We start from the raw sequence: 14,378 nt of genomic DNA on the forward strand, positions 1-14,378 counted from the left end.
CCAGGTGGGTCATGATTTGAACAAACCTAAATTTACACTATGTAATTAAGCCTTCACATAAGTTTCAGGCATCACCATATCAGGTCACAAACTGCTGCATTGATCAATTTTACTGACATATTGAAAAGGGAAAAAACCCAGTCTTTCTATTTTATATGCCTGTCTTTGACTGGACATATTATGGTATGGCGATCATGCCCATCCATCTGTCTGTTAGCTTTTTCGTGTCTGGCTAATAACTATAATACTATGAGGCTTAAACTCATAAATCTTTGTCAGCTGGTGCATCTTGGGTAGAAGATGTGTCGGGTTTAAAAATTTGGTCACTCTGACCTTTACTTAAAATGATATGGCCAAATGTGGCAAAACCCTGTCTGGCTCATTTGGCCTAGAATCTTCAAACTTGGACAGATAATACCTCTTAGGTAGATGGTGTGTTGCATCCTACATTATGGTCTCTGTGACCTTTAAAGAGCGGGTCCTGGCACTTTTTGTGTATTTTTTAAATCTGAGTTTTTATCCCGCATGTTAATGATATATATTTCTTGGTCAATTCTCTTAAAATATAACATATATAAACAAGATATTTACAGTGTTTTGTTGGTTTAAAATAAGAAAATTGTAATCGGTGAAATCTTCGGCTCGTTCCGTAAATCGCGCCTCCAGAGATCGGATGTGACGTCACATCAAGAACACGAGGAAAGATGGTGCGTAGGTGTGTTGTCGGTGGGTGCAGCAACACCAACAGTAATTCGTCTCTGCACGAGTTCCCACCAGACCAAGCTGTAAGGAAAAAGTGGGACAGGTTTGTGTCATCCACTCGGAAAGACTGGAAGCATGGCGTGGATACGTCTGTCATTTGTGGTGACCACTTCATAGCCCCATCAGATTTTGAGGGATACCAACAGTGGCGGAGTGGTTTCAAGAAAAAGTTGACACTTAGGCCCGGGGCTGTGCCAACCATCCGTTCCCCCTCATTGTCAAAGCCTGAACACCACCGACGTGCAGTACAAAAACTCAATATATCAAGGGTAAGTTTTAAAATGTTGGATAAACAGATAAATGTTCACACGGTTTAATATTCTTGTCACTGGGACCCTAATTAAGATCATATCCACTGCAAAGAATGGAAAATACATAGGCATATAAAAACATAATGGGGGCTCATATATTTTAGGTAGAAAACTTGAAGTTTAGTAATGATTGATTTTTTTAAACAGTTGTTTGATGGCACTACTGGACATACTGAACATGCTGAAACTGTGGTTGAAAGGTTGTCACAAGCAGGTACTTCCACAGTAAGTGCACTTGATTGATTGTATATCCAATAGAAAAAATAGATAAAGTAAAAGATGCATGTAAAATAGATGGAGTTTTAAAATTGGAAATGGATCTTCTCCCATGGATCTGCTTTATCAATAATCGGTAAAGCCTGTCCATGGACACAGGTTATTCTAACTATAGATCTAGTAAAAAGAATTTATATGTATATACCTTGATACTTTATACGGGGTGGATGAGTGATATGTTGTGTTTTTATTAGTTTTAAAGGAGAAAGGGAAGAAAGACATATATTCAATATTATTATTGGACAGTCATGAGTACATATTGTCATGCCGTTGGTAATGAAAGATTATTATACTCCGCTCCGAAGGAGAGGGGTGTATACTGTTTCACCCTTGTGTTTCTGTCTGTCCGTCTGTGTGTCTGTAACAAATTTTCTTCGCAGTTTTCTCAGCAATTGCTCATCACAGATGCTTGAAATTTTAGCACACTCTGTTTAGGCATGTTATATGGTGGGATTCATTTTTGTACGAATTCAATGTCAACATAAGAGGATATACTTACATCAGAGCGGGGGTATTTCTAGTGAGCATTTGCTCACAGACTTCTTGTTTTAATATGCTGTTTGATGTTGTAAAAGTTTTAATATTGGAGTGCATCATAGCCAAAATGACAAATTTTGAATGCGGATGCAGTAATATACTGGTTTACTGCATTCATGAGAACTAACATGAAACAATAGACGTGTATGTTTAGTGTTTTTGATTGTTCATTTTAGATTTCCTTAAGCTCATCAGAAAAGGATGAAGTCAGAGAAGATGATTTATTGAATGCTGAGGCAACTGTTACAGGTGACATAGTAAGTATGTTTTCATGTCTTCAGGTAAGTCATATACCAAATGTAATTGAGAAACTTTATCACATTTGGACATTTTGAAACTTAAAGCTGAACACGATTCTTAAAGGAAATTTGTCTGCCATATTCATATCATGGTGTATACCTTTTTACGAGCTCTAACCTTATTCTTTTACTAAGGAATTGCACTATTTACAGTCTCATTTACAGGTTCTGAATAACATGCCACATCAAGTTATGTGTTCACTTGAGTCAGATAAAGCACAGGATACAGTGAGTTCTTGATATATATATTAAATAGAAAAAATGCAAAAACAACTTTCTTAATAAAGTTTTTCTTTTGTAGAATTAACTTTAAAGTATTGACAGAATATAATAATCAGCTTCATTTCTACAAACCATTTTTGCTAGTTTCATGCTGCAATTTTTGAATTTATTTTAATTGACTTTAAACAAAACTTTATAGGCTACTTGTACAGATGAAATCCTTCCTGATAGTGACCCACCCAAGAAACAGTCAAGGGGAACACAGTTGGGATTAAAAAGAGAGAGCTACAGAAGTATAGGTATTGTAGTGTGTTGTCTTTGGAAGATTTTTGAAAATATTTTTTTATAGTTTTAAGTCAGTAAAGTTGTTCTGGATGTTGTAAATACTTAATATCGTGATTACTTCCCAGTTACCTATCTTAATCCCACTCTTCTGCGGCGAAGTTGAGAAACTCTAAATCTCACAAGATTTTCGGGGCATGAAGTACTTACGCTTGTGACAATCGAATGGTTCAAATAATTAGTATGCCGAAAGTACAATGTATTGCAAAGGGTTGAACTTCAAATAGTAGGTTGTCTAATTGGAATGTTTAGAGTTTTATTTTATCAGCTTCCAAAAGTAACTATTATCAGAAAGAAATAGTTGAATTTAATTAGATGAGTCAGCTTAGTGAAAAAGTATCGATAAAAATGTAAAACATTTGGACTAGGTTCTCATGAAATTATCAGCATGGTTCAGCGATGTTCTGCAAAATATTTCACCAGGACTTCTTTCATATCTACCCTTTAAAAATCCACAATGCTAGATCTTGCATTGTATGCAATAGCACATTGCCCCCAGGTAATAGACGTTTCCTACCTTCACCGCGAAAGAGTTCAATTAAGTTAAGTAATGATATCAAATATTGAAACAATTTTTATTAGATCACAGAGCCAAGGGTGTTGGTCTATTGTCTGTCTTAATTGGGGGGGGGGGGGGTTTAAATTGAAGAGTCCCATATCATGAGATCAAAATTTTATAAAGTGGAGTTGGGAAAGAATCCTTTTGAAAATCAAAATGACAGGGTCATGATGACAAAGGTGAGTGGCATGGTCCATAGGTCTCTTGTTACTTTGAAAGAGTATGAAAATGCCTGCACATATGTAGTAGTAATGGCCTGCACATTTATGTAAAGGAGAAAGGCCGAAAACTGTCCATTCTGTGAGAGAAAGAACTAATCGAGGGCCGTAGGCCCGAGATTAGTTCTTTCTCTCACAGAATGGACAGTTTGAGGCCTTTCTCCTACTTAAAACATGATATCCTTTGTTCTAAGAATTAAATAAAAAATGTACATTTCTGGTATCAGATATTACAGGTAGCAGACATACAATGACAAGTTCATTGTTTACAGAATGGACAGTCACAGGTAAGCTGGGATGAACAGCAATTTATTGAATAGTCATTGTGTTTTCAAATGCAAATAACAAATTAAAGGTTTTTGTCTAAAGAATGGCCAGTTACAGGTGGATTTTGGGGGATACTAATATTTATACAAGGATGCGATGCTTCAAAATCAGTTTATAGTTTACGTTGAAAAGGTACGCATGTTTTCCTCCGATGGAGAGAGTATATGACAGAAGCAAAATCTAATGAACTAATGCACAAAATTAGTGAAAGTTGGACCTGGGAACATGGAATAGTAAAAGAAAATAGTAGCCAAACTTTGACCTAAAAATGAATTTCTTCTTCGACAGATACAGAATCAAATCTGGAAATGGTTTATTTGAATTCAATTTTTGAGGAGATGTTGACTGCAGCAGAGTAATGGTGATATGCAAATTGTGTTCTGAGTCTTGGATTAGCCATGAGCCAAACTTCGACCTGAAAATGTATTTCAATTCAAATCTGGAAATGTTTCAATTCTAATTATTTTCTAGGGAAGCAGTATAGTGCTCATGGTGCAAACTGTTTTCTTTGTGGTGGATTTAATATTAGCCGTACTTCATTATTCTTAAAATGGATTCTTCTCAAGGGAATGATGTTTTCGAAATTTAAAATCAAATGTGAAATTATGTCATTTAAATTCAAGTTTTGTGAAAATTCAGTTTCGAATACATGTATTGAAATAATGGGTATTATTCATGGATTCAAAAGTATAAAATCGAGCAGATACTGTGCAGACATTGTGTTCTGGATTAACCTGGATCTCCGTGTTCTTTTTGTTATTTACCTGTAAATTAAATCGTATTTAATGTATTTGTTTTTGTTTCCTCTTGGGCACATTCCAAAGTTTACCTGTAACTCTCCATTCTGTTTGTTTTAACTGTCCATTCTTTTTTAAAAAACTGTCCATTCTTAAAAAGAATAGACAGTTTTCCAAAAAGAATGGACACTTACAGGTGACTTAATGGATTGTTTGGGGAGTTAGCTCAACATTATGCTATAGAATGGACAACACAAACAAAAGGTTTACGTCACAATCATGTTTTAAATAGTAGTAAAAGACTTTTTTATATTCTCATATTTAAGAGTTGATTGGATCCAGTTTTTGATATTATTGGAAATATAAAGCATTACATTCCTTTTTAGGTATTCAGGTAGACATGTTTGAGAAGTGTGAAACTTGTGATGTTGGCATTCAGTGTGGGGAGACGGAACATACTGAAATGGAGGATTTTATGGAAAATGGTACATGTATCTTTGACAAGACCACAAACCAAAATTCCAACACTGAAAAGGAAAGTTGTTTCACTCCTGACAGCTCCACTCTTGACATTACACAAAATGATGTAAAGTAAGTATACATACACCTGTATGTAAAGCTGATTTTAAAACTTCAACTACAATGCCCACTGCTTCACAAAATAACAAGAATTTTTGCTACTAGCCTTTAAACAGCTTTTATTGTTATTTATTTTTAGGTTGCAAGATTTGAAGGTCTGTCTCTGTCTTTCTGTTTGCAACTTTGTATATTTCTTTTAAGCTATACAAGACAGAGACATCATATTTGATCATGAGAAAGGTCAGAGGTCATTGTCAGTAAAGAGACAATGTCATTGATGGTAATCATGGTAATCAAATGTCATATTTGCTTTCATGGAACCTTTTTATCACTGGGGACATAGTGTAACACTTTTGTTTTAATTTTAATTTTGGGAATTTTTAGAATATCTTGTAAATACCAAGTGATGTGTTTGGCATTTTTATGATTTCAAAAAAATTCTGTGATTACTGGTTTCAAATCTTGCTAGAGCTGCTTGATGCAACATCAGATAAGTCCAATGGTATGTTTTAAATTTTGTAGTACTGAAGAAATGCCAATGGAGGAGCCGGAACCTTGTCATCTAGAGGAAAAGTTTTTAGTATTCAAGTGGCAACTTCTACAGCTCTTTCAGTTTTGCCCAAGATGTCATTTTCCAGTTCGTGGTGTTGTTGATAAGAGAGTTGGAACTTGCATTCATATAGTGCAGAAGTGCTCTGCATGTAAATTTGTCAATGATTGGGCCAGTCAACCTTATATTGGAAAAATGCCAGCTGGAAATCTTCTTCTTTCAGGCTCCATTTTATATTCTGGTAGTCTTAGTAGCAAGTGCCTGCTAATGTTCAAGTTGTTGAATATGGCTTGTTTTGGACGCAGTACATTTTTTAGGTAAGTATTATTTTTCAATATATTAGAAACTTGATTGGTTTATAGTCAATGTCTAATCTGGGTCATTCACCAAGGTGATTATTGATTTATCAATTAAATGTGTGTGTGTGTGTGTGTGGGGGGGGGGGGGGGGGGGGTATAGCATTTCACAATCAGTCCAGTTCTAAGTTGTTAGGCATATCCTGGAAGTTCAAAATTTAGAAATGCATAGAATTTCCATTGTGCATGTTGGTACCTTTTACAATATTTATGAACTTTATTTTTAGGCATCAACAACAGTATGTTTTACCAACAGTTGTGCTTTATTGGAGGCAGGCACAAAGTTCTATCATTGCCTACTTGAAGTCACAGAACAGAGGGTTGGTGCTTGCTGGTGATGGACGCTCAGACAGCCCTGGTCATTGTGCTAAATATGGTGCATTCACTTTCATTGAAACCAAGATCAACAAAGTTCTAGACATTCAACAAGTGCAGGTACTTTTATATGTTATGTTGATTTATTCTTTATTTATCCTTTGTTTTAGTTTAGAAGATAAAATTTTGATATTTTGAATTTATTTTGTTTGAATTTCTTAATTATAATTTGAGCTGTTGCTTTAAAATTTTTTGGTGGCACAAACTTGACATGTCAATCCAATGCTTAAATCTTTCCGGATAAATTTTTATTTCTATTGAATACAATGCATATGCATTGAATAAATTGTTTATTTAATTCTAGGAAGGGTTTCTAAAATTTTCTATCAGTGAAAGACAGAATTAGAATGTCCATAATTAGTAATATGTACAGAAGGCTCATATCAAATTGAAAACTTGATGGCCATAACTCACTTTCAAATAAAATGTATGTGCTAAAATAGCTTCAGCATAGATTCAGTTGTTAAATATGAAAAAATTCAAAAAATTGTTGAAATTGAATATACTATTGAGCATCATTGATTAAACTGAATGAAATAAAACTTATCCCAATTTTTTTTTTTTTTTTGGGGGGGGGGGGGATGTAAAAAGTTGTTTGTTCTGGCTAGTAAAGTTTTGCCATCACTAGCCTGAATGGGCTTGCTGAAAGTTTTTGGTGCATATTGTTTGTGTTGAAGAGGTTTTGGCATGATACTAAAACCTTTGTTTTTTTTTAGACTTGTTTTTGTTCACCTTTATTTTCTGGAACAGCTACATGTATATCTCAATCAGGTATGTTTATCACATGTATATCTTAATCAGTTATGTTTATCTAAGTTATGCATGATTTTCCTCTTAAGTGTTTTGGAAGGACTAGAGAATAGTTATTGCTATTTTTTGGACAATGTTTATTTTTTTTTACAAGTAAGAACAAAAAAATTATGTTTCCTCCATTATTCATGATACATATAGAAGGAAAAAATTATTGAAGGGTGTATTAGAATACATGTCTCATATTTGTTCTATTTTTTCCACAGAGCAATGAAGTTCCAAATAGTTCATGGTGTGAGCATGAAGGGTTAAAAAGAAGCGTTAGATTTCTGAAGGATGAGGGGTTGCAGTTAGACACCCTTATTACAGACAGACACAGACAGAATAACAAGTGGATAAAGGAAAACCTTGATGGAACAAACCACTTCTATGACATCTGGCATGTTGCAAAGGGTAAGTACATGTACTTATAAATGAAGAAAAATTAAAGCGAACAGTATGGATATATTTAAATATTAAACATTCAAGTGGAAAAATTTACATTTAGGTATATATTTGAAATTATATCCTGCGAGTTCAACATATGAGTTAAATTTGTAGGCACAGGGAAAAAACTGGATGCTTTGGCAAAGGTCAAGGATTGTGATATTGTTGGTAAATGGAAGCAGTCCATCACCAATCATATGTATTGGTCTGCAGGTTCTACACCAGATAACAATGGAGATTTGATTGTTGCCAAGTGGGAGTTGGTTATCCAGCATGTGCAAAACATCCACACCAACCACCCAAATGCTCTTTTCCAAAGTTGTCTTCATGATTCCCTGGAAGAAGAAGATGAGCGTGAGATTGAATGGCTTAATCCAAGTATTATTTATTATGCCTATTCAAATTTAACATCTTTTTTACGTATTTTAATCATTCTGTAGAAATTTGAGTCAGTCATCCAAAATAAATCACAAATGCAAATGTAAGAAATATATATATATATATATATATATATATATATATATATATATATATATATATATATATATATATATATATATATATATATTAATTTTTAGCAAGCAAAGCCTTTGAACAATTGGAAAAGATTCTTTTAAACAAGACCCTCTTAAAAGACATTTCAAGACTTTCCAGTCAGGAGCAGACATCTTCCTTGGAGGCTTTTCATAGCTTGATACTCCATTTTGCTCCCAAGAATACAGCCTTTTCTTATCTTGGAATGTTATGTCGGTGAGTAAAAAATAGCACTAGCACATTCTAACATCTAAGTAGCCATTTGATGAACATTACTGTTTTAAAGCCAACTGGCACTTTCTAATATTTTGAATTGCTGATCATTGGCCTGCGCAAACCAAAACAGATACTATGTGCTTTAATTAATTTGTGATTTTTTTTTTCTTTTTCAAAATAACCAGACTCTACTTGGCTGGACTCCATTATAATAAGAACTCTGATCGTTACCAAATGTTCAACAGACAAGGTGAAGCTTGCTTCACAATCAGATACCCGAAAGGAAGGAAAGGACAAGCTGTTGTACGTCCTGACAAAACTAAGCCTACTTATGGTATGGGATCATATTAATGAAACTTTCAGTTGATCTTAAATATTCAAATTTTATTTTCATATAATAATAAAAGAGTCCTCATTGTTGTGTTCAGCTACTATATCACCTGATATTTTCAAAAGAATCATTGTTGAAAGAAACAATAAGCTGAAAAACTCTGTATTTCAGATTATGCCATGCATCTCCAACAAGAATTGGTAGATCGATATATACAAGGGCCAAGCCAACTACGAGATTCTATCAATAATCTACGTGCTAGGGTACCCAACTGTCTATCCACAAATGCAGATCAACCGGACAAGGCAGAGGCAGTGGAGATGTTTGTGTCCAGATATAACAGATGACACTTGAAACATTTATTTGTGTCTATTAATTGTGCTTTGTACCGGTACTAATCTTACTTTATTGTTACAGCCACATAAAATTGTAAACGTATATTTTCACCTAATGAGAATTCCGTAGAAACTTTGTGCACAAGGCATAGAGAAACATCTTGTTGTTGAGTACCAAAACCAGTATGTACATGTATTTTATCGCCTTTAAGGTCTGACAAGTTGTAAGAACTTGTTGAGAAATGCTGCATTAGACAGTTTTTTGGGGGTTTGAATGCTTAATTGTTAGAATGACCTTACCGAGGTTTCTAGTTATTTGGCCACTCAAAGTTTTTGTATTGTCCATCATTTGCAGGAAATGCATTTCTAATGCGTGACATATTACACAGGCTGGTAAAGGAGTACGGTTGTTCTTTCCCAGGAAACCCCAACACCATCTTACTAATTGACGATAAGCCACATATCGAAACTTCCTAAAATGTTACACATTTTTTTGTAAAGATTGTGCTTTAATATATAAAATGTGTTTGATATTTAACCATGGTTGAATGTTTCTTTTATAATATGTATTTCATGGTATGCTTTTATTTTTTTAAGATGACACTCACTGATGCAGGGGTTTCTGTATTCTTCCCCATTCTTGTCGGTAAGCATAATAGGCTGTTTCTAGAACCCATGGATCCAAACAAACACTTTGAAATCCAGGATGGGATGTTATACAAATAAAATCCTGATTGGTCTGTTTGCTTCCCTCATTAATTTTAGCTTTTGTTTTGTCACATTCTTGACAGCAAAACCTGTTGTCTGGACATTCAATAGGTTGACATGTACCACATGTACACCTAAAATGCATATGTATTGGTTATTCATTGGCATATTGGGAGAGGGGTCTTTGCTCTTTTGTTTGAGGGATGAAATGCAGTTTTAAAAAAAAAATTGTATGCTTGGAATTGCAAGAAATATTGACTGTTTACCCATTACTACATGTAACAGACAGGAAAGTCTGAAAACTTGAGCAGATGGTGATAATGGTTCATTTTGATCTATTAAAACATTGATACTCATTGACAATTGTTATTGCTGACTGACAGTGATTGTCCTGTGAAGTCACCATGCCATAACACACTTGATATCTAACTACATGTTGTATATACCATTCCAAGCCCCCCCCCTTTTTTTTGAGCATCTGCGTTTAGTCAAGACTGGAATTCTGTAAACTTGTTCAAACGTATCATTTTTTCAGTCAATAGGTATAAGTACCTTGATTTGCATCTTTCTATGCTAATGATATTACGAAATCAATTCGTCTATTGATGCCATGTGGTTCTTACCATAGGTACTTGGTTTCAGGATGGGTGTATAGTGTTTTTGTAGGTGTGTCTGAATACTCTCATTAATTTTTTTTTTAATACTGAAATTAGCACTTTTTAAAAATGTATTAGTATTATGATATTTTTTAAAAAGTGCAAATTACAGCGATTTTTGTTTTTTATTTAAGAAGTAATCGGACACACCAAAAAAAAACAAAAAACAAAAAAAAAAAAAACGCTAAATACACTCTCCTGAAACCAAGCGCCTATGGTTCTTATATGTATAGGTAGGTCGTAGGTAAATTCGTAAGTATGAATTTGACGCTAAACAGGGAAAACCTAAAGCGTCTAATCTGAAATTTCTCTGAAGCTACCCCCAAATACCAAAGTAAAGGACGTGCAAACGAAAGGGGGCGTGGCCTGGGGTAGTTTAACTAGATCTGAGGAATGTCGGACTAAAAAGAGCAAAGATGTTAATGCTCTGTTTTAAAATGAACAATAACATCAAGTTTATGGTATTGTTAATTTATTTGCAATAAATAAGATATTATTTGGACAAGCGCTTAGTCATTATAAACACAAACCACGAGAGATCACCCTCCTCTCTGACTTGGACAGAATTCTGTGTGTACTGAGCCGCGTTGTCCCCGACACTTGCAACTCCTTCAGCCCTCCGAGGCTCAAAGCGATATGGTCTGACTCCCATATGATCTTCATGACTATTCTCCTCCCCGCTTTCTATTTCGTTTATAGGTTCAGGTAGAGAGTTGTCACTATCACTATTAAAGGAATCGTCCGCAGACATGTTGTTCTTGATGTGACGTCACACTGTTCAAGTCTCGTATATTCTCATAAAATCTCGCGTTCGTTCGGCAATCTCCGTAGAAAGGAGAGTTGTAAGGTAGATCTACGTTTGGCAAGAATAAATATGTGTTTTTATCGTTCAGAAATTTATAGTTTATGAAAATTAGCGCGCATTCAACAGATTAACATCTTTTATTTTAGCTCTTTATAAGATGTATGTTTAATTATGAGAACATATCAAGATATAAGCCTATGAAGTGTCAATGTAGTAAAAAAGTGCCAGGACCCGCTCTTTAACATTAAGATGGTATAGCCAAATATGGCAAAACCCTGTCCGGCTTATAACTGAATAATTATGCCGCATCTTAGGTAGAAGGTGGTCGCATCCTACATTAAGGTTACTGTGGCATTTTTAGCTCACCTGAACTGAAAGCTCAATTGAGCTTTTCTAATCACCTGTTGTCTGTCGTCCGTCCGTCTGTAAAATTTTCACATTTTCAACTTCTACTCCAGAACAAATGGGCCAATTTTAACCAAAGTTGGTACAAAGCATCCTTGGGTGTTAGGGATTTTAAATTATTAAAATGAAGAACCAAGTCCCCTTACAAGGGGAGATAATCATGAAAAGACAAAAATAGGGTTTGGTCATTAAAAAATCTTCTTCTCAAGAACCACTGGGCCAGAAAAGCTAAAAATTACATGGAAGCATCCTGGGGTAGTGTAGAATCTAAACTGTTCAAATCATGACTCCTGAGGTAATGTGAGGCCACAATATAGTATCAAAGTTTTACATTGAAATATATAAGGAAAATTTCTTAAAATCTTCTTCTCAAGAACCACTGGGCCAGAGAAGCTGAAACTTAATGTGGAAGCATTCTGGGGTAGTGTTGAATCTAAATTGTTCAAATCATAACCCTGGGGTTAGGTGGGACCACAATAGGAAATCAAAGTTTTTCATTGAAATATATAGGAAAAATCTTTAAAAAATCTTCTCAAGAACCACTGGGCCAGAAAAAAATAAAAATTATGTAGAAGCACCCTGGGGTAGTTTAGAATCTAAATTATATAAATCATGACCCCGGGGGATAGGGTGGGGCCACAATAGGAAATCAAAATTTTACGTTTAAATATATAAGAAAAATCTTTAAAAATCTTCTTATAAAGAACTGCTGCACCAGAAAAGTTGAAACATTTGTGGAAGCTTCCTTAGGTAGTGTAGATTGTAAATTGTTCAGTTCATGATCCCTGGGGGTAAGATGGGTCACAATAGGGATTTCATAGGAAAAATTTTGAAAATTCTATACTCAAGAACAGCAAAGCTATGATTAATTATGTAAATGTGGTAGCATCCTCTGCTGGTGTTGATTCATTTTTTCCTCATATCATGACCACTGTGTATGGGATGGGGTCTTAAAAGACGATCAAAATTTTACATAGGAATACATATATAATGTATGCTGGACTAAAGCCTTAAAAAGTTAGTGTTGAGCCCTGCAAGTTAAAGATTAATGAATGAGTTTAATGTAAGAAGGCTGCTTAACCATTTTTGTAGGAACATTTCTGATCAAGAAGGTGTTATCCAAATCTCTTTGGTATTGGGCAGGGGAACTAAAGATCTGACTTCTTAATTGCTATTAATGGCATATTTGACAAATTAAAATAGTTTTTGATTTCCACTCTTTTGTTTTCAAAATCAATTTCGTATAAAGTTATAAGAAATTAATTTGATTTTGGATAATACAGTCAAACCTGTATTAAGAGACCTTCCAACGGAGAAAGGAAAAAAGGTCACATATGAGAGGTGGTCTCTTAATACAGGTTGCTTATTTTCAGCAGTGTTCAAATATACAATGCTGAAAATATTACACGTGTATGTGGAATGTATTTTATAGGTACTGCTCATCTCTAAATGCTTTTATATTATAGGTACAATTGTCCTGTTCAGTAATAAAATTTGCTTGATCTGCACATGAGTAATTTGATTATTGGGAAATGTTGTGAACATCTGAAAATATTAAATGTTTTTATACGGTATAAAAAAGCTTCAAAGATTTTTTCTAATAATATTTTTTTTGTTTTACATGATAGCCTATATATATAGCTTTGTATGTTTTGCAAACTACTAAGAATTAAAACCGTATCATGATTTTTGTTATGCACTTGGTAAGAAATTAAATTATATTTATGACTAAAAATTTATTTAACCTAATTATTTTTTTTTTCATTACTGAACTACCGCGTCTAATTGCCTGTTTGTCACCTACTTCAATCACTTCAATTATCACCTGGTATGGGTGCTAGCTACCGTGTGTTTACTTACCCCGTTGCTGACACAATTCACTTAAATAAACATCTAGGATTTAGTTACTTGTTAATTAAAAGTTAAAAAGGCAGGTTTTACAGCTGAATATCCATTTGGCCCTTATAACACGAAATGATATCGGGCTCGACCTTGAACATCTATTTTCAAAATGGCACTCGATCATTGGAGAGAAAAAAACGTGAATGTTTATGTATTAGATTTTAATGTGTATTCAGTAAATATCAAAATGTAAGTAAAAATATTTATTTTTTTTTATTATTCCTAAAACTCGGATTATATAATTATTAAATGAAATAAACGCATGTCTGTAGATGTTTTGAACCAAAAAACGTAGCATGCTCGACCGAAACCGAAAGTAGGAATCGGAAATTATATAGTCGTTAAATCCAGGTAAAATTGCCTGAAATTACAAAAAATGGTCAGGAAAATCACGGTCGTTGGTCGCGTTAGACAGGTGGTCGTTTAATACAGGTATAATTAATATATAGGGAAAAGCGTTGGGAGGAATTCTTACGGTCACATATGACAGTGAGTCGCTTAATACAGTGGGTCTCTATGGCAGTTTTAACTGTATATATTAAATTCGCCCTGAGCCGAAGGCTCAAGTGAGCTTTTTAGGTCACCTGAGTCACTCAGGTGACCTGTTGCTATCTGTTTTGGTCGTTCATCGTGCGGGTGTGCGTCGTGCGGGTATGAGTCGTGTGTAAACTTTTCACATTTTCGACTTCTTCTCAAAAACCACTGTGCCAATTTCAACCAAACTTGCCACAAAGTATTCTTGGGTAATGTTGATTCAAGTTTGTTCAAATGAAGGGTCAAACCTTTTTCCACAGGGAGAT

General features: G+C 34.4%; 2 protein-coding genes across 2 annotated transcripts; one reads left to right on the plus strand and one right to left on the minus strand.

Moving 5' to 3' along the window:
• The first annotated feature begins 434 nt into the window (after window positions 1-434).
• LOC133195480 (uncharacterized) lies at window positions 435-9,645 on the plus strand. Its single transcript, XM_061331333.1, has 13 exons — window positions 435-1,031; window positions 1,221-1,298; window positions 2,063-2,143; window positions 2,339-2,413; window positions 2,607-2,706; window positions 4,977-5,181; window positions 5,692-6,036; window positions 6,303-6,510; window positions 7,467-7,653; window positions 7,801-8,064; window positions 8,265-8,436; window positions 8,622-8,770; window positions 8,939-9,645. Exons 1-13 carry the CDS (start codon window positions 705-707, stop codon window positions 9,112-9,114), a joined length of 2,367 nt encoding a protein of 788 aa, XP_061187317.1. The 5' UTR covers window positions 435-704; the 3' UTR covers window positions 9,115-9,645.
• A 61-nt stretch (window positions 9,646-9,706) lies between these two features.
• LOC133194344 (uncharacterized) lies at window positions 9,707-11,217 on the minus strand. The gene is made up of 2 exons (XM_061330322.1): window positions 10,997-11,217; window positions 9,707-9,944 (listed from the first exon to the last, which is right to left on the minus strand). Exons 1-2 carry the CDS (start codon window positions 11,215-11,217, stop codon window positions 9,707-9,709), a joined length of 459 nt encoding a protein of 152 aa, XP_061186306.1.
• Window positions 11,218-14,378: the final 3,161 nt, after the last annotated feature.

Source organism: Saccostrea echinata, unplaced genomic scaffold (assembly GCF_033153115.1).
Source record: "Saccostrea echinata isolate AGI-Se365-2 ecotype Australia unplaced genomic scaffold, CSIRO_AGI_Sech_v1 ptg000029l, whole genome shotgun sequence".
Taxonomy (NCBI): domain Eukaryota; kingdom Metazoa; phylum Mollusca; class Bivalvia; order Ostreida; family Ostreidae; genus Saccostrea; species Saccostrea echinata.

Excerpts from the sequence above, each read along its gene's own strand:
- LOC133194344 (XM_061330322.1), bottom strand. The coding sequence starts at position 11,217 with ATGTCTGCGGACGATTCCTTTAATAGTGATAGTGACAACTCTCTACCT. Across the intron at positions 9,945-10,996 it reads GAGGAGGGTGATCTCTCGTG|GTGTACATGTGGTACATGTC; the intron begins GTTTGTGTTTAT and ends TATGCATTTTAG.
- LOC133195480 (XM_061331333.1), top strand. The coding sequence starts at position 705 with ATGGTGCGTAGGTGTGTTGTCGGTGGGTGCAGCAACACCAACAGTAAT. Across the intron at positions 2,707-4,976 it reads AGAGAGCTACAGAAGTATAG|GTATTCAGGTAGACATGTTT; the intron begins GTATTGTAGTGT and ends ATTCCTTTTTAG. Across the intron at positions 8,437-8,621 it reads TATCTTGGAATGTTATGTCG|ACTCTACTTGGCTGGACTCC; the intron begins GTGAGTAAAAAA and ends CAAAATAACCAG.